This window comes from Myotis daubentonii, chromosome 4, assembly GCF_963259705.1.
Source record: "Myotis daubentonii chromosome 4, mMyoDau2.1, whole genome shotgun sequence".
NCBI classification, from domain to species: domain Eukaryota; kingdom Metazoa; phylum Chordata; class Mammalia; order Chiroptera; family Vespertilionidae; genus Myotis; species Myotis daubentonii.
The window spans coordinates 47,963,284-47,984,157 of record NC_081843.1 but is presented as its reverse complement, the minus strand read 5'-3'; the positions used below and the strand labels follow the sequence as shown (position 1 = coordinate 47,984,157).

Here is a 20,874-nt window from a genome sequence, read left to right as displayed (position 1 = left end):
TAAGAGGTCATCACCTTTATTATTAACAAAGTTAAAGAACATGTTTTTCCCACCTGTAGCAATGTGGACAGGCTAATAGTCCCTATCCCTGAATTAGAGTTTACTCCACTCAATTGCTGACCTAGCTAGACCACAGACCTCCCCTGTGGGTAGACAAAGTTAAACTCTTTGGGATATAAGTCTTTCAACCTATATGCTTTCTTCCTCCTATAGCACCCTGTAAATGCCTTAGCCCCTTCAAGGTCATTCTGCTTCATTGCTTATGAAACTTTAGTTGCTCATATAGCTGTCCTGCCTCCCTCAACTAAGTTATATTCCTGGAGGTAAGACTATCTTATTCATTTTTGAAACTTTTAACAGACTATTATATACATGATAGATGTTCAAACACTTTCATATGTGTGTTATATACTACTTAAGAACCATATGAGTAGAGACCAAAGTAAGAACTTTAGAAACAAAAGAACAGGAAACCAGAATTGGACCAATGATAAAAATACAGCTATTGTTGAGTGCTTGTATATCATAGGCACTGTTCTTAATGCTATATAATAAAAGGCTAATATGCAAATTGACTGAACTGCAGAATGACTGGTCACAACAACCGGTCACTATGACGTGCACTGACCACCAGGGGGCAGACGCTCAACACAGGAGCTGCCCCCTGGTGGTCAGTGCACTCCCACAGGGGGAGCTTCACTCAGCTAGAAGCTGGGCTCATGGCTGGCGAGCACAGCAGCAGTGGTGGGAGCCTCTCCTTCCTCCGCAGCAGCACAAAGGATGTCTGACTGACAGCTTAAGACATCCCCCAAGGGCTCCTGGACTGTGAGAGGGTGCAGGCCAGGCAGAGGGACCCTCACCCCCCGAGTGCACGAATTTCGTGCACTGGGCCTCTAGTATTTAATAAACATCTCATTATATTATCATTATAGTAGATATCACCTTAGTAATAGATGAAGAAACATACTAATAAAATCAGTTGTGTGAAGTCATGCAGCCATGATTTGAACTTGACGTTAAAGCACTAAACTGATATTGAGCTACCCTGAAATCAAGATAGGTAAGCCTTCATAAATCTATCCTTTAATTGGTGTTTGTAAGGCAATACTGCACAGTGGATAAGAAAAAGGGCTCTGGAGCCAGATTGCAATGTTTGTATTCAGATTCTACTAATTACTGTCATATGGGGCAGGTTTCCTAACCTCTTTGTGCCCCTGTTTTCTCATCTGTAAAATGGGAATTTGTTGGTTCATAGGATTATTGCAAAGGTGAAATGTATCAATACAAGTAAAATATTTAGCACACCTGGCACAAAGTAAGCATTTAATAAATGTTAATCTCTATTTACTGCTATTTTTTATAGGCTTGTGCCCAGAACCCAGAAAGTCCCCCAATGACTACATTATAAAGGGAAAGAAAAAACTTGAGGCAACTTGGCATTATACCAGTGATGGCGAACCTATGACACACGAACTCATTTTTTTGGTTGATTTTTGTTAAATGGCATTTAAATATATAAAATAAATATCAAAAATATAAATCTTTGTTTTACTATGGTTGCAAATATCAAAAAATTTCTATATGTGACATGGCACCAGAGTTAAGTTAGGGTTTTTCAAAATGCTGACACGCTGAGCTCAAAAGGTTTGCCATCACTGCATTATATAGGTTAATTTACTTAACAACCAAGAGCTTTTTAGGAAACTGTAGGCTAAACTGCCTTTCACCCAAACTTTCAGTAAGAAATGCAAAGGGCCCTAGGCGGTTTGGCTCAGTGGTTAAGAGTGTCGCCCCATGGGCTGAAAGGTTCTAGTCAAGGGCACAGGCATGTACCTCAGTTGCAGGCTCGAACCCCAGCTGCAGGTCAGGGCATATGTGGGAGGCAACCAGTCAAATGTATCTTTCTCACATAGATGTTTCTCTCTGTCTCTCCCCCTCCTTTCCACTCTATCTAAAAATCAATGGAAAAAATATTCTTGGATGAGGATTAACAAAAAGAAATGCAAAAAGGTTAAAAATGAGGCAGTTTAGAGGTGGTACAGGTTTCCTGTGCTATCTGAAAGCTGAGTGTTCCTATGAAACCTTTCCTAAGCAGAAATGGGGTAAAGAAAATAAGCCATTACCATTTATGTGGAAAAAATTTTAAGCATTCCCAGACCCAAAAAATAACGTACTAAATAACACATGAAACCTAAAATAACATGAACATATAATGAAAGCAGTGCCACTCATGCTGCTCAGGGTGCATGCTGCCTCTATAATGGCTCCCTGCAAAATAGCTGAATGCTATTTTCACTATCCTATATAACAAAAGGCTAATAAGCAAATCGACCAAACAGCGGAACAACCAGTTGCTATGGTGCACACTGACCACCAGGGGGCAGATGCTCAATGCAGGAGCTGCCCCCTGGTGATCAGTGCAGTCCCACAGGGGCAGCACCGCTCAGCCAGAAGTCAGGGCTCACAGCTGGCGAGTGCAGCAGCAGTGGCGGGAGACTCTCCTGCCGTTGTGGCAGCGCTAAGGATGTCTGACAGTTTAGGCCCACTCCCCATAGAGCCGTCAGTCAGACATCCCCCGAGGGCTCCCAGACTGCAAGAGGGTGCAGGCCAGGCTGAGGGACGCCCCTGAGCACACTAATTTTGTGCACTGAGCCTCTAATTTCTCATAAAAGGACAATCCTCTTTGGATTTCTTCATTAGTGAAAACAAGAACATATAATGTAAAACTTTTTGTTAAAGGGAAGTGGTATATTGTGAACTTTCTCTTCATTTATTTTTTCTTGGCCGGTCCAAGATGTTTTGATGAAATACCAAATAAATAATCACTCTGTGGTTACAAAAATGTACTCCAAGCTGCAAGTTCATAAGGAGCTTAAATCCTGACAGAAACAAGTCAATTTGTTGATTTTTTAATTCTACACGTACTGATTGGTGCAACCCTACAGAACCAACACCTGTTTAGAGAAATTTATTTTTCTTTTCAAAAGTAACTAAAAAGTCTCTCTGATTTATTTATATATTAATTTAATTTTTGAAATCAATAGTCATAAGGTCAGCTTTGTCCTTTTTAACTATCAATGTTACACATTTATAAACTAAGCAAATATGGGTAGTACAGAGATTTGAACAAAATCTAAAAGAATAAAATTGATTTTAGCCCATTGTATTTTCAAAGTTGATGAGCATCAAGCCAGAAGAAAAGTAATGACCACACACCGTTTATTTCTTTTAATAGTAAAAAGAATGTTTAGATTATTAGCAAAGTAATCTTATAATGTATCTTCACAGTTGAAATTTAAGTATACACTTGATACACTTGTATATCAAAGTCCTTTTCCACTATTTAGTCTATTTTAAAAATATATACAGCTAATGATGTTTAAATATTCTGAACCATGTGTTCAAATATAAATATTTGAGAAATTCAAACTGTTGCATCAAGTTATGAAAGAATTAAAGAAGAAAAATGAGCTACAAATTATATAGGAGGAAGAAAAAAGTTTACTTAACACTTATGTCTGGCTAAATCTGTACTCTTTCATTTATATATACATACTCAGTTGAGTATAGGCAGCCATCAAACATTAACCCGTTACATACAGATTAGACTAAGCCTGTACTATTTTCTACGACAGGCAGCAGTGGTGATTTCAAACATATTAATATATCTCAATAGTTTCATCAAAAGTTATTTGTAGCAATAGTCTAATATTATGAAATTCTGATAGGCACAGATGAAATCACATTATCTATGCCAAACTCAGCACACTAATGGTACCTGACTCTGCTTATGGTCTCAGTATCTGAACAAAACAGAGCAGACAGGTAACCAGAAAGGACATTTAAGACACACCCATGCTTATGAATCACATTAACATTAGTGTTTAAAATTTCCAAATCTAAATATAGAGGGACACTTACAAAGCTGTGGGACAACTCCAACATAAGAATCCAAGTGATAAAATTGCAAAATCTTAAACTTCAGTTTTTAATCTGATATTAAGGATTAGCCTATTTGGTCTTAAAAAATTTTAAAATTAAAGGGTTAAAGTTGAAAACATGTTTATCCCTTGCTACACTGCAGCATTTGAATTAGCCAGCATGACAACTTTAATTCCTTTTTGCTCTTACATGCAGTAATATATGTATATACGCATTTTAAGACAGCCAAAGTTGAGTTCACTTTTAGTCAGTAGTGGTGACTAGAATTGCTATCCAATCAGTATTCCATGGCACCACATATCAAAGTCTGTACAATATGAGTCTTTTTCAGCACTTATCACTTTGGGTGGGGAAGGGAGGCATGGCAAAAAGTAGTTGCATATATATATTTTTTATAGCAGAAAAGCTTTAAACACTTACACAATTTTACAATATCTTGTATTCTATCTTAGAATAAAATCTTATTCCAGTCAGCTCAATCTATGTTATGAAATACAAACACATTCTAAACCATACAGTGTACAGAATATGCACTATTTAATATTCATTAAATGCAGTACAATCAAATAAAAAATACACACAGCATTCTAAATTTTTAAATCTTTGGGATGCTAACCAGAAATTATACAAATTACATATGCAAGACAAAAAAACAATAGAAAAGGAAAAGAGAAAGAAAAAAAAATCCAAAGAAATCAACTTCTCAGTGCATCACACCTATTGGGATTAAATGAATGGCACTTTTATGATACTAATATTACAATTATCAATTTAAGCTGGGAATGACTCAAAAACATTAAAGCCACATAATGGTAAGAACGAGCCAATTAAATGTTTAAATGAAACAGATCACCTTTTTTCTTTGTAAAAGCACCGAAAATGTAACGGGTGCAGATAACTCAATAAAATTTTTCGTATTTCATTTGCCCCTACACTATAAGACATTGCAGTACCTTAAATTATTCTGTATTTATTCTAACTGGTATGAAAATCTGATTTTTAAGGCCTGAAAACTCTATTTTGCTACTGAAACATACTATTTTCTACGTGGTAAGAATGTCTTTATGAAAAAAATAATATATCTGGTTATAAGTCATAAAATAAACCTCAAAACCAAAAATCTGACATTTTCCAAGCTAGTGAAAAATAAGTTATACCATGATGTATCAATTAAAAATTATATCAATATTAACAAACATTTCTACGGTAGATATTTCCCCCATGAAAATTAAACAGTGCACAATAGGGCTTGGGCTATAGTGAGTCACATTTGGTTTTCTGAAAAACAAAACGTAATTTACTATAAACAATTAAAAGGCAATTTTCTTCCTCCATAACACATGTAGATATTAAATCGAAGGTCTTAAAAATATTCACTACCTATAAGAAAAGTAGTTTTAAAATGGCAAAAAGGAATCAAAATACCAAAGTTTAGTGTGCGAAGAATAGATATAAACAACCAAGAAAAGAGATCACTGGTATACTGGTGTTGAATATTTAACACGAATAGCCCAAAATAAGTTCCAAAGTTTTTATACCTTTACAAATAAAAAAAGGTGTCCTTTCCATAGTTTGGGATATGCATTGTGTATTCCCCCAAACAAGTATATGAGTAATGTTTTTAAAATGTTGCCAATATTAAGTTCTTCAGTTACCTAAAATTAATCAGAGGACAGCAATATTACAGTGGCAATGGTGCATCAATTCCCAAAACGTAGTTATGATCCAACACGAGTTGTGGTGGTTCTTTTATCAGAGAAAAAGCTTTTCAGAAGAAATACCTGCCCTATGCTAACCACCAGAAGAATAAGGGCTTCTCCTACTGACCAATAGGCCACTCTTGTATTTAAATCCTCTGCTCGGCTTCGGCCTTGAGCTTCTCTCAAGCGGAAATGAGTCTGATAGTCAATGACAGACTTCAGAGCTTCATGAATTGAAACACAGGCAGATTCCATCTAAAGAGAAATATTTCCAGTTAGTATGTTTAATATTTTCTGTACACTCCATCTTTCATTTTTAATTTCTCATTTCATTAACATTCACACATTTATGTCTGAGGTCCTGGCAATGCAACCATTTATTCATTCTCACTAGTACAACTGGTAAAGTTACAGATCCCATAAAGCAGCGGCTTGCCCAAAACTAAAATGTCACAGCTCTGGCATCTGTAAGGATGGAACACTAAGCTAACAGCAGCAGAAGTACTAATCAGCTAAGGTTTGTGGCTATGAAATTTCAAACCCAGATTCCTCAAAAAGGAAAGCTTAGGAAGAAGAAATTGGGTAGATCAGCATATTTGACCAATCCTATATAATAAAAGGGTAATATACAAATCAACCAAATGGCGGAAAGACCAGTTGCTATGACGCACACTGACAACCAGGGGGCAGATGCTCAACGCAGGAGCTGCTCCCAAGGCCGCAGGTCCTGGAGAGCAGGCTCCAATTGCCCATGGGGAACGGGGAACTGGGGGTGGGTGTCAACAGAGGTGGGCGGCACCAAGCCAAAGCCCCCACCCTGCTGATCACCCAACACACAGAGGGCAACCTGCGGGGGGGAGAGGCGGGGCGGAGGGTGGCGCGGGTCGGGACACACAGGATGGGGCTGGTGGGGGGGGGGGGGGATGACCAATCTCTCAGTCCCTCTCCCCAGCCTGCAGGCTCCAATCGCCCAATGACGAATGGGGAACCAGGGGTGGGTGGCAGCAGATGTGGGCAGTGCCAGGTCAAGGGCCCTGCCCCACCGGTTGCCCCCCACTCAGAGGACGACCGATGTCAGGGGACTGGGATGGCGAGGGGGCTGGAACAGCCAACCTCTCAGTTCCTTGCCCTGGCCAGCAGGCTCCGATTAATCGCCCGATGGTGAATGGGGAACCAGGGGTGGGTGGTGGCAGGGGGCGGGGCCGGCTGCCTGCAATGGGGGAAGATGGCCTTGATCATAGGCCAGGCCTAGGGACCATACCCATGTACAAATTTCGTGTGCTGTGTCTCTAGTCAGACAAATCAAGTATGGCACAAAAATAGGTTGTTAGTCAAAAGTTATTTACCTATTTTAAAATTGGTGAATCTGAACATTTTGTATTTCTTATAAACTGGAGTATCTTTTTTTTAAAAATAGTTACCAATTTGTTAAATAAGTTCTTCTCTCATACCAATCAATCAAACCAATATATATATTCTCAATGGGATACAAGTTTCAGTTTCACTGTGTAATCAGTTTGTGAGCCTTCACTTTACTTTTTTTTTTTTTTTTTAAGAACAGTTTGCCCTAGCTGGTTTGGCTCAGTGGATAGAGCGCCAGCCTGCAGACTGAAGGGTCCCAGGTTTGATTCCAGTCAAGGGCACATGCCCAGGTTGTGGGCTCAATCCCCAGTAGGGAGGGGGTGTGCAGGAGGCAGCTGATCAATGATTCTCTCTCATCATTGGTGTTTCTCTCTCCCCCTCTCCCTTCCTCTCTGAAAACAATAAAAAAAATATTGAAAATAAATAAAAAATAAAAAGAACAGTTTATTGATTTTTAAAGAAAGGAGAAGAGAGCAACATCAATAAGAGTTTTAACATTGATTGGCTGCCTCCTGTCCGTACCCCATCAGGGATCAAGCCCAGAACCCAGGCATGTGCCCTGACTGGGAATCGAACCAGCAACCTCTCCATGCACTGGATGATGCCCAACCAACCGAGCCACACTGGCCAGGGTGACAACTTACCTTTTAAGGGTTAAATGTCTAATTTTTTTTTTTTTGTATCCCAGAGCTTAATATTTTTCTACTGCTGAAAACGTAATCCTGGTGATGAAATACATGCTTTATTATACTGTACTTATTTTATATCACAAAACACATATTAAGAATTTAAAAAATCTGAGTTGGTCTTAATTTTAAATAAGGAGTGTAGACATTAGAAAATAATTCAAATATTTAAAAAAGTTCTACCAAAGTATGTATAAAAGGAATTACAAAAATATTCCATTAAAAATACTTTTAAAAAGTAGAAAATTGTATTTGATGAACAAGAATAGATCCAGAGACAAATGGGGGGGGGGCGTGGTTTAGGAGCAACCACAGGACTTGTATGCATGCATATTAGCATAACCAATGGACAGACACTGGGGCGGTGGGGGCTTGCCTGGGTGGGAATGGTCGGGGGAGGTCAATTGGGGAAAAAGGAGACATATGTAAAACTTTAAACAATTAAAAAAAAAAGTAGAAAATTATGAGATCTACAGGTTGAATTTACCTATTAGAATACTCAAATATTTTTGCTGTTCTTGTTTTAGTTTGGCCCCTAGGAATGAAAGATTAGCAAAATGGTGCTAAAATGATTTCTAATTTGTGATAAGAGGCTAGAGAAGTGCTTTAGCATTTCTTTGCTTTCTATGTATCCTCAAAAATACATGGTCTAAGGATTCTTCCCCTGGAAAATATGCATAAAAGCAAGGACTTAGCACAAATTTAGAAAGTTTAAGGATTCCTTGAAGCCTGACCATGGGGTATGGATTAAGAACACAGTTGGGGAGAAACTAAGATGGCGGCATAGGTAAACACCAGGAAATTGCTGCCTCCCACAACTTCAAAAATACAACGAAAAGACAAAACGGACATCATCCAGAACTACAGGAAGGCTGGCTGAGTGTAAATTCTACAACTAGAAGAAAAGAGAAAAGCACACTGAGATTCAGAGGAGCTGCGGAAGTAAAGTGCAAAGGTACGGAGGCTCGAGCGCACGCGCGGAAAGGGGCTGGTACCTGAGGACGCGGCTGTCTTTTTAAATCGAGAGGGAGTCACAAGCTCCCGACTGCTCTGAACTCCAGTTCCAGGAAGTCTCTGGGGACCCAGGACTCATACGGGGAGAAACTGGACTGTCTGGCCGCGGGCAGAACTCGGAACTGGAGGGCAGCTTTCCCTCAGAGGTGCTTGCAGCAATTGCCAAGGAACACTGAGACGCGGGGCCCCTTACGGCAGGGCTGAGGACCAGCGATAGCTGCTTGCTCCGCCCTTTGATTCCCTGAGACCCCGCCCCACCCAGGCTGCAGCAGAGGCTTTTGCATATGAATGCCCTGGCCCTTTGCAACCTGAAAATTACCTAACAAATTGCAGTGGGGCCAGACAGACCCAGAACTTCCAAGAGAAGGCCAGAGGCCCCACAGCAGGGCCTCATCAGGGCACCTCCAAACTCCAAAAATGGAAGGGGAATCTGCAGTTCTCTTCGTAGCTCCTGCTGGGTAACCTCAGGCAGAGGCTAAATTAGCACCTCCTTAGATCCAAGAGCCAGTGTACCCAGTGGTCAGAGGGGGACCATCCAGATTACAACTCCTCAGATCCATAAGGGACACACGCTCAGGGCGTAGACTCAGTGAGCACTAAAGCCCCACTGAAGCAAGTCTTGCCCCAGAAGGGTGTCTCCAGCACAGAAGTTCTCCCACTGCAGACACAGCTGATTCTCACAGCCAATTGGCCTGGAGGTCAATTCCTCCCAGTGATCCTACAACAATCAAGGCATAACTACAACAAGACTGTGCACAAAGCCCACAAGGGGGTGCACCAAGACTGTCCACCTCAGGTAACTGGGGAGGCTGAGCCACTGGGCCCTACAGGACACCTAGCACACAAAACCACTCTACCAACACAGGGAAGCATAAAAAATGCGGAGACAAAGAAACAGGTCACAAATGACAGAAATGGAGGAAAGCAAACGACTGGATATAGAGTTCAAAACCACACTTTTAAGGTTTTTCAAGAATTTTATGGAAATCGCCGATAAATTTAGTGAGACCCTGGAGGATATGAAAAAAGACCAACTAGAAATTAAGCATACACTGACTGAAATAAAGAATAATATACAGAGATCCAACAGCAGACAAGAGGATCCCAAGAATCAAGTCAAAGATTTGAAATACGAAGAAACAGAAAATACCCAACCAAAAAAGAAAAAAGAAAAAAGATTCCTCTCACTCATTCATGGACAATAGAGACCATTATAAACTTTTGAACAATAATAGATACAGAGGCAGAGCTGCCTCAAACAGATTGTCAAACTGCAGCGGGAAGGCCGGGGAGGGTTGGGGGGCAGGAGATAGGGGGGTAAGAGATCAACTAAAGGACTTGTATGCATGCATATAAGCATAACCAATGGACATAAGACACTGGGTGATAGGGGAGGCTAGGGGACTGTCTAGGGCGGGGGGATAAAATGGATACATATGTAATACCCTTTGTAATACTTTAAGCAATAAAAAAAAAAAAAAGAAAAGAAAAAAGATTCCAAAAATATGAAGATAGTGTAAGTAGCCTCTGGGACAACTTCAAGCGTACCAACATCAGAATTATAGGGGTACCAGAAGAACAGAGAGGGCAAGATATTGAAAACCTATTTGAAGAAATAATGACAGAAAACTTCCCCTACCTGGTCAAAGAAATAGACTTACAAGTCCAGGAAGCGCAGAGAACCCCAAACAAAAGGAACCCAAAGAGGACCACACCAAGACACATCATAATTAAAATGCCAAGAGCAAAAGACAAAGAGAGAATCTTAAAAGCAGCAAGAGAAAGACAGTCAGTTACCTACAAGGGAGTACCCATACGACTGTCAGCTGATTTCTCAACAGAAACCATGCAGGCCAGAAGAGAGTGGCAAGAAATATTCAAAGTGATGAATAGCAAGAACCTACAACCAAGATTACTTTATCCAGCAAAGCTATCATTCAGAAATGAAGGTCAGATAAAGAGCTTCACAGATAAGAAAAAGCTAAAGGAGTTCATCACCACCAAACCAGCATTATATGAAATGCTGAAAGGTATTCTTTAAGAAGAGGAAGAAGAAAAAGGAACTCTTACCATTTGCCACAGCATGGATGGAAGTGGAGAGCGGATAAATACCACATGATCTCACTCATTTGTGGAATATAATGAACAACATAAACTGATGAACAAGGACTGTTCCAGAGACGGAGAGGCATTGATTGGACTGTCGGGCCTTGGAGGGAAGGTAGGGGAGGGTTGGGGTAAGGGGGAAAGATCAACCAAAGGACTTATATGCAAGCATATAGGCCTAACCAATGGACACGGACAACGGGGGGGTTGGGGGGGGGATGAGCGCATGAGCGGGGGGGGGGGGGGGTAGAGGGTAACGTGGGGATAAGGACACATATGTAATATCTTAATCAATAAAAAATATATTAAAAAAAAAAGAACACAGTTGGATTAGAGAAAATAGATTGAGTACAATTTTTCAGAGTGTTGTTTTCTTCTCTTTCCTGTACCTTTAAAGTGAAAATGTTCATACATATTCAAAAGTATAGAGAATAGAACAATGAACTTCTATGTCAATAATTATTAACATATGGCTAATCTTGTTCTCTCTATATTCCCCACCAATTTATTCCCCACCAATTTTCCTCCCCACTCCAATTATTTTAAAGCAAATCCAAGATATTTTATCATTTCAGCTATACTTCTATACTTAATTTATTTCTGAAAAGTAACACTTTAAATTAAAAATAGTTCCTTTATATCAAATATAAAATTAGAATTCAAATTTCCCCAAATGCCTCAAAAGTTGTTTACAAGTCAGAATCCAAACAATGTCAACACAATAATTTGGTTGACATGTCTTTTAGGTCTTCTTTAATCTTTTGATTCTCTCCCTTTTTTCCTTTCTCATCCATTTATTGAAGAAATTGGGGCCTCAATTCTGTAGCATTTCCCACTTTCTGAATTTTGGTAATTGTATTCCCATGGTGTTCTTCTATCCTTTGTATTTCTTATAAACTGGTAGTTGGAACTAGAGATTTGATGGAATTCAGGTGTAATGTTCTTAGTGGGAACATCACAGAGGCAATGTTGTGTACTCAATTACTGCCTATTATCAGAAGACACATGTCTAGTTACCTCTCCATTTGTGAAATATCATTAGATTTAGTGATATCAGTCTCATCTACCCATTATAAGGTTTCCCATCTGCCTTTCACCTGATGATTTTAGCAGTGGTTTTACTGCCTACTCTAGATCCAGTATTTTATTACTGGTTAAAAAATGGTGATTTAGTAAAACGATCCTTTTTTTAAAAAATTAATTTGTTGTTGTTAATCCTCACCCAAGGATATTTTTCCACTGATTTTGAGAGAGTGGAAGGGAGAGGGAGAGATAGATAGAAACATCAATGTGAGAGAGACACATCTATTGGTTGCCTCCCACACGCTCCCCAACCAAGGCCGGGGATTGAGCCTGCAACCACGGTATGTGCCCTTGACCAGAACTGAACCGGATCCCTCAGTATGAGGGCCAATGCTCTATCCACTGAGCAAGACCAACTAGGGCTTCTTACACATTCTTAAAAACTGCCTCTATTATCACATGATTTTGCCAAGAAACGTGGGAACAATAAAATACCAGTTTAAGGTTTTAACAAGCAGGGGTTAAGTAATTCCTCTGAATACCTAAGTATCTTTTAGATATAATCTGAGCTCATACTGTATTTGAACTAGAACTAAATTAGCCCTTTCATCACCTCAACAGTACCTGTTCACTGACTTTAAATTTATTTTGCTATCTTTTTCTCATTGAGCTATTCTTCAAAATAAAACCCAATTTAGCTTCCTTAACTATTTTTGTTAGATGACTTATCATTAATCTTTTAATATTTTACCTAAGTTACAGCAAAAGTTATTGTAACAGTAGCTTGAAGAACATAAATATTGGTATACCACCTGTGGTATCTTTATATATTAATTAAGGCATCATTTTGCATCTAGTTATATTAATCTGCTAAGCTATGGTAGCAACATTCCTCCATGAAAATGCTTCAGAATGCTGGAAGCTGGTTAGACTTCCTAAATTTCCTTTGCCACTATGTTTCTACTCAAATGATCCTCCTATTTTAATACTTATTTTCCTTATACTTAAAAGTTCATAAAATCCTTTAACACTGGTCTTCACTGAAAAGTCTAAGGTTCTCTGTAAAATGCCTAATCTACTGTAAGAGTTAAGATAAGTCTTAATGATTATGTTAAAAAAAATCAAAATTCTGTGTTTATTGAGTTAATGCACATAAACTATGTGTTTCACACACCAACATTGTATCGTTGACTTTTTATTTACCTGTGTAAGAGCACTGACTCGGTTCTCACTAGGAAACAAAGGGGGGTCTTCTCCAACTTGAAAATCAAAATATACGGTTTTATGTGTGAATGTAGAAAATTCATTGCTGAAGCAAAATTTGTATGTCCCATTTTTGGAGGCTGTGAAAGTAAAACTGTCATACTGTTTCTTCATCTCCTTGTATAACACATTGCCATCAGGATCTTCTAATCGACAATCTACATCATAGTGACCACCAGTAATCACCTATAAAGAAAGAGAGAGAGAGAAAAAAGAGATCATTGCAATTAACATGTTTTAGAAATAACCAGATTTCCTGTTAAAATGGCAATAAGGTTATAGGCTAAGGACCTTTACTATCACAGACAATTTTACATTTTTTTATTTCTACCAGTGGATGTAACTTGGGGAGGCAGATTTCAGTTCAACTAAAGGTTTATAAAAACTGAACAAATTTCCTCATGATAGGAGAGAAGGAACTAGCTAACTAGCCAGACAACTATTCTGGTTAATGTAGATCTCTTATATCACTTAATTCTCCCAAACAACCCTACCAGAGGTTTTTTTCACCCTTCCATCTGACAAACTGAGAAACTGAGTTAAGATGAAACTTGACCTCCAAAGTCGTACTCTTTACCCTTAAGCTTAGTGTCATGTAATATTATTCTTCTGTAAATTTTCTCATCTAGTTTCCTATTAGTATCATCCAAGCACACCCATAGATAGAGGAGTGAAATAGTAAGGTAGGTCAGTCCTTAGCATTACACCCCATCACAGAACTCAAACTAATTTTATTGCCAAATTACAAATAGGTTGTGTTTAAATTATTTTACAAGTCAGTTACATAGAATTTGATACATACATTGCGAATTGAATAGACTTACCGGCTGTTCTAAGAGTATTATCATTTATAAACTGGTTTCCAAGAGAAACAGAAATGATTAATGACTAAAGCAAAAACAGACCAACATAAAAACAAAAAGGTCTTTTATCTGGAAAGTTTGTATTTAAGGGCAAGTACATTGAAAGGAAAGCTGGGAAGAGATAACATGTTTCTGAAGAGGATTTTGGAGCTATTTTCAAAGGCTTATGCTTAATCGGTCACCATTTGGGCAACTTGTGTTGTCCAAGTGAAGAGAGGAGGGGGAGATTTTTCCTGAAGTAACTGGACAATCACCAGAGGAAAGGGGAAAAGGATTAAAGAGGAGAAAGGCCTCCTTATATGAGAAAGAACTGAGTGGGAAGAGGGAGGGGACAGGAGAAGAAATCAGGGTGCACATAAACACTTGGGTAAGAATTCATGAGGAAGAGACAATGGGTTGGAGGGTTCCCAAACAACATGAGACTGTGTGACACAAGCCTGTATTTTCAAGCTTTAACACTTTGGTTATTAGCATATTATTGACATTCTAGATCTGTAGAAAAGAGATCAAACTTTGGACTTCAGAGAAGAATGGGTTACTTATATGACCTCTTATAACTGTACTATGCTACAAGATCATTTTGATAATTAAATGAAATTATGCACTTAGGAAACTAAAAATATGTAAAACTTTAAGAGCCAAAAATAAATAAATAAATAAATAAAAATATGTAAAACTAATATTAGAGACATAATGTTTTGACATAAAAACAGTGTCTTATCATTTTACCCCTCCCCTCAAAAGTCAACAACTTTTCTTCCGGATTGGGAGGGGGGAAGAAATATTACATCATTTTATACACCCAATTATTCATATTGACTGTTGTACTTTAAATAATCAAATAAGTACATACATACAAACTGAATAGGGCCAGAACTTATAATCTTGCCACTTTTCTTCCAACAAATTTTCAAACAAGTATTCTCAGTTCAGATAATAGTAACCCCTTTACAACCTGTCTAGTCACATAAGATAGAAACTGGAAATCATCTCAAATTAAGTGGCCGCAGCAGTCCAGCTAAATCAAAGGAATCTCTTGATGTTTTTGCCTTTCTCAAATTCATCCCATCTTTTCCATTCCTAATCCACACCCAGAGAGGACTACTGCCACAATTTACTGAAGTTCTTCCCACAACCCAATCGCTCATCCCTCTAATCAAGTGTTTCTCAACTTGGATTAGATAATTCTGGGCTTGATAATTCTTTGTTGTGGGGAGTGTGTTGCCTGTGCAGATGCCAATAGTCTCCCCTTCCTCACATGTCTCCTGGAGGTGGGGCAACCTCCCTCTTCTTCTCCATCCCCCGTTTGCTTAAAACCTTTTGATAATTACATTTCCTTTCAGAAATCCCCTTTTGATTTCCTCTACAGAAAAATCCAAACCTGTTAACAATGGCATACCTTTCCTCTGTACCTGCTCCAGGTAGCCTCAGCTCTTCTTTTATACCCTTTCTCATTCTGTGTTCCAAAAATAGCAGATTGCCAGAAGTTCTCTGAAGAAGTCCTTGCTTTAAATCTTTTCTAACAGTTAACAGAGTTTTTTTGCTGAAGAACCACAGGACTCAAAATGACAATACTTACAAATCCGTTTTTTTACAGGAAAAGAAAACATCACAGCTAAAAGCTGTCTCACAGAAACCGGTCAAGGAGAGGTCAGGTTTTGGCTTCTTTGTCCTCCCTCTGTGAGGGGTGTGGCTAGACATATACTAGGACTCTCTCTCTCAGATCAGGTACCACCAAGCGCGCAGGAACACCTTGGAACTAACCTAAAAGAGTGTTGGCTGGGTATTTTATATTTTGCTGGTCACACAGGCATATTCCTGATAGGTAACCAGTCTTAATACCAAGACTCTGGGCGGTCTCAAAGAGACCAGGTGCAAATCATCAGCCTCACTATTATCAATAAAAAAATGCCAACAAACTAGTAGGAATTACCCCCAAAGCCCTTGGGTCCACAGTTACAAAGCAACACTAACACTCCGTGTATTTATTTCATTGCCAGCTAAGGCTAATTTCAGGCCTGCTGGATTTAAGTCTTACAAACATAACACATCTGCCTAGGATGTCCTTTTTCGTCCCTCGGCCTTGTAACTCCTATTAATCCTTGACTCAGACCAAACATCAGCCCCTTGGCTGAGTTTCCCCATGATCCTTCCTCCTTCAGGCAGCACCAAAATTTTGCCACTCCAAAATGTGCCTTTTGGAATATTGATTTTTAAGCTGGTTAAGAAACAAAAGACTCTCAAAGGCTGTTACCTCCACTTTTCCCACCCAGGGTCTGGCCTCTGCTGACTCCCATCTCCACCCCCTTTCCCAAAGAGATTCAGATTAAAAAACCTGCTTCAGGAAGGGAACCTCAGCATATTCACTTTATCACATAAGACAGGAAATAGTTTAGCAAAGCCAGTTTGTTCCTAGCCTCCGCCCACTGTCCCTGGTTTGCCTAGCAGGCATTTGTTTGCCACATGTTCTGCTCTTTCTGGGTTACCTGTGAATTGCCTATTTCTCCTCTGAAATCCCAGACCCTGACCACTCCTTCTGCTTTGTCCAACATGGAGATAAGCCTCAACCGCCCAATGGGTTTTGAGTCTCATATATGGTACCCCTGCATATACATTCGTAATAAACTTTGTACATTTTCTCCTGTTAATTTGTTTCTGTTAATTTGATTATAAGTCCAGCTGGAAGAACTTTGAAGGTGGGGGAAAGTTATCTTTTTTTTTATGGCCCCACAATACCTACTGTGTACTTTCACTGTTGCATTTAATATTAAATGACTGTACATGTCTACATAAGCTCCTGAGGTCAAAGTAAGTCTTGAGTTTAACCTGGAACTGCATACTGATTCTGCTACTTGCTATGTTTTATGTCCTTGTGTTTTAACCTATGGAAGCCTCAGTTTCTTCATCAATAAAAAAGGAATAAGAAATATACCTATTTCATATCGAGTTGCCCTGAGAATTAATATACCTGAAATGCTTGGCATACTGTCTGCCACATAACAGGTGCTGTTTGTAGTACTATATGGTTTGGCCCCTGCTGACCCCCCTCCTCCCTGCCCCCCTTTCTGGCTTCTTATTCCCAAACATATAGGACCTCTCTATGGTTTTCAAATGATCAGGTACACAGCGTCCTTGCAAAGCCTTTTCCCTCTTCCCCCTTAATGAACTATGTGCAACTCATTCTTTACAATTCAGCTTAAAATCACTTCCCAAAGGAGGCCTTCACTGATCCCAAAGACCAGGTTGTCTATCCCCCATTTTCTGCTCTTACAGCAGTTTTGATGAATGAGCAGGTACTAATTAAGAAAAGAAGGGTAGGAAAAGCGGGGAATCAAGAATGAAACAACACCCTTCGGTGTTTTGATCACAGCACACAGCACCGAACAGCTATTCAAACACGTGAAGTTAAGTCTACCAAAGAGAATAGAAACAAGAGCAAAGATTGTCCTAACCAACTTAAACTGCATCCTGCCAAACAAAGCTTCTTTTTTTAAAACTATACTCCCTAAGACAGAAGGGGCCTTTCATTTATTGCAGCAATTCTTTTTACACCACCTTGAGGGTCATCTGGCCTAGAAGGATGCTCTTCCAAAGAGAGGGCGGCGTTAACCAACAGGTCTACTATCAATGAAAAAACTTAAAAAGCAATGGAGGTAGGTATTGGCAGCATCTCAAATCTGATTAAAGCAGAGGTGGGGAGTAGAGAGTGGGGACAGACACTGGGCACTATCGAACAGGAATGAATAATTTTTTTAAACAAGTAAAGTCTTTTTAAAAAAGAAAGTCCAATGGCCTTCATGAAGGACATTAGAGAATGGGGGGAAAACCACAGCTACGGAAAGCATTTGTGAAACTCCTGTATCTTAATATCTGGTGTTAAATGTCTCTCGTCCACGGTTTAGAAGCGGGAAACCAGAAGCTCTCTCAGCTACCTAGAGCGGATTCCTGCATCGGCCACGGGGTAAAGACACAAGGTCAGCAGGGGGGCACCTGCAGATCCCTCCCGACCCCGGACCCGAGGGCGGGGCCCCGGGCCGAGCCCGGAGTACCTGGAACTCGAGGGTGCACTTGGTGCCTTGCGTGATGTCCTCGTAGAAACACTGCTTGGCATTGTCGGGCAGCTCGAAGGTGATCTCAGAGGCGCCGCCGGGTCCCGGAACGAGCAGCAGCAGCAGCAGCACGAGCAGCCGGCAGCCCCAACGGCCCGCAGCGGCCGCCCAGCGCGGGGCAGAACCCAGCCGCGGCATCCCGAGGCGGTGGCGGCGGCCTCAACGCAGCAGAGGAGACGCGGAGTCGGGTGTGCGCGGACTCTCCGCGCCGCAGGCCTCAGCCTCGGTGAGATTGGGGACGAGGAGCCAGCCGCTGGGGGCAAATGGGGGTGCGGAGAGACCCAGACCTGGCGCCGAGAGCCACCTGGGGAGCAGGCATTAAAACCCGCACGGAACCGGCAGAAAGGCCTGAGGTGGCCGGAAGTGAGGAGCCAGCGCTTGGGAAGGGGCGGGGCCTGAGGCACCTGCCCCAGCGACCCGGATGTACTCTCTTCGGACTGAGGGGAGAGACGTGGGAGTGTATACGTGGAAGCTCGCGAGGCCTCCGCCGCAGCCTGGGACGAGGGGCGGGGCCAGCGTAGGGAGCGGGTGGGACGGGGCCAGCGTAGGGAGCGGGTGGGGCGGGGCCAGCGTAGGGAGCGGGTGGGGCGGGGCCAGCGTAGGGAGCGGGTGGGGCGGGGCCAGCGTAGGGAGCGGGTGGGGCGGGGCCAGTGTAGGGAGCGGGTGGGGCGGGGCCAGTGTAGGGAGCGGGTGGGGCGGGGCCAGTGTAGGGAGCGGGTGGGGCGGGGCCAGTGTAGGGAGCGGGTGGGGCGGGGCCAGTGTAGGGAGCGGGTGGGGCGGGGCCAGGGTAGGGAGCGGGTGGGACGGGGCCAGCGTAGGGAGCGGGTGGGACGGGGCCAGCGTAGGGAGCGGGTGGGGCGGGGCCAGCGTAGGGAGCGGGTGGGACGGGGCCAGCGTAGGGAGCGGGTGGGGCGGGGCCAGCGTAGGGAGCGGGTGGGGCGGGGCCAGCGTAGGGAGCGGGTGGGGCGGGGCCAGCGTAGAGAGCGGGTGGGGCGGGGCCAGCGTAGGGAGCGGGTGGGGCGGGGCCAGTGTAGGAAGCGGGTGGGGCGGGGCCAGTGTAGGGAGCGGGTGGGGCGGGGCCAGCGTAGGGAGCGGGTAGGGCGGGGCCAGTGTCGGGAGCGGGTGGGGCAGGGTTAGGAGAAGGGGTGTGGCCGGCGGGCCCCTGTCAGGGCGTTCGGACTTAGGAGCGAGCTACCGCCAGGGAGAGTACTAGTGAGCTGCACGGGCTGGTGCAGTGAGAGCTGAGCGCTCCCGGGGAGTGGTGAAGAGCTCATTTTCTCATTTTCACCGTAGGGGACTACCCACGGGTAGTAGAGTGCTTAGCTATTTGCAGAGAGTTTTCTCTTAAATGATAACAAATATGGGGAAAGCAGTTTAGCGAGGAGCGTGAATTTTGGGACCGTCTATTGAGTGTTCATTATCATCAGGCTCTGTGCTAAGCACATTACATTTATTATGTTTTTAGATCCTTCAAGTAACCCTAGAAAGTAGGTATGATGCCTGTTTTACTGAGGAGGAAGTTTGTCTTGGAGTACGTAAAAATAATAGAGGGTAATATTAATAGTAGCTAGCAGGTGTTGATTTCATAAATTATACATTTTCTCGTGTTTATAAACATGAATTAGGTATTATACCTTTTTAAAATAAATGACCATGGGGAGGCTCATGCGCTTTAAGATGGTCAGCAGAGAAGGAAACAGAGGCAGGTAGGTGGGAGCCAGGAAGTGAGGGGGGCAGTGAGGAGGTGGGGTAAAGGGATGGGGTGGAGGGGGTGTTCCTGGGCAGCGAGTCGCAGAACTTCTATGGCAGGCTGAAGGAGCTCCAAGGAGCTGAAATTTGGGGGAGATCGCACCTTCCTGAGAACTGGGCTAAAAAGAAGCATTATTTCATCTGTGAGTGGGAAGAAGACAATTTCAAAGTCGAAATTGTGGGTTCTACTTTCCAACTCTTGACTTCGGAAAAGTAACATTGCTCTTCTAAACCTCAATTTCTTTATACATAAAATGGCAATATAAACAAAGAATGAAAGTGAATTAGATTAAAATCACAATGCAATACATTACACACCACCAGATAGGCAAAAATTTTAAAGTGCAACACTACCAGATATTGGCGAGCATGTAAAGCAACAAGACCCCTCATACACTGCTTGTGGAAGTGGAAACTGGTTACAACCGCGTTGGGATACAATGTGGCATTATTTAAAATTTGAAATTTAAAAAAACTTTATTTAATTTTAAAAATTCTGGGATCACAAATTTGAGAACAGCTATTTCAGAGAAACTTATGCACAGGTATATCATGATACATATACAGGAATATTTAAAGCCTAATAAGAATCCCAACCTGGAAATACCCCAAATACCCATAAATTTGAGTATATTAATAAAATGGGACATTACATAGCAATGAAAATGAACATTATAGCAGCATAGGAAAATTATATAAACATAATGCAACAGAAGCTAGGCAAAAGAGAAATAAATAGGCAAAAACTTTAAAGTGCAACACTACCAGATTGGGCGAGCATGTAAAGCAACAAGACCCCTCATACACAGAATACGAAGGCTGACAACAGGAAAAACTAAATGATACTATTTTCCCTAATACAGTGATCCAAAGAAGCAAGGGAATGACTATCTCAAAAGTCAGGGTAGTAGGGAAGAACAGGGTAATAGGTGAGAAGCAACACAGGGTGGCCTGTGAGGTGGGGGCTCTTCGGTGCTTGCAATGCTTTTTTTTTTTGCCTAGAGGTAGTTACATTTATTTCAACTTTATAATTACTTGTTAAATCACATGTGTTTTA

The 20,874-nt window shown here is 41.5% G+C and overlaps 1 protein-coding gene across 1 annotated transcript in view; it reads right to left on the bottom strand.

Annotated features, from left to right (window-relative positions):
* The window catches only part of TICAM2 (TIR domain containing adaptor molecule 2), a 53,610-nt gene extending 35,111 nt beyond the window's left edge, over positions 1–18,499 (bottom strand). Inside the window, exons 1-3 of the mRNA XM_059693855.1 lie at positions 18,009–18,499; positions 13,037–13,282; positions 5,770–5,897 (exon numbers count right to left, since the gene is read on the bottom strand). Of these exons, the coding sequence (XP_059549838.1) occupies positions 5,770–5,897; positions 13,037–13,282; positions 18,009–18,206 (572 nt within the window). The 5' untranslated portion in view covers positions 18,207–18,499. The remainder of the gene's footprint in view (positions 1–5,769; positions 5,898–13,036; positions 13,283–18,008) is intronic.
* Between the last annotated feature and the right edge of the window lie 2,375 nt (positions 18,500–20,874).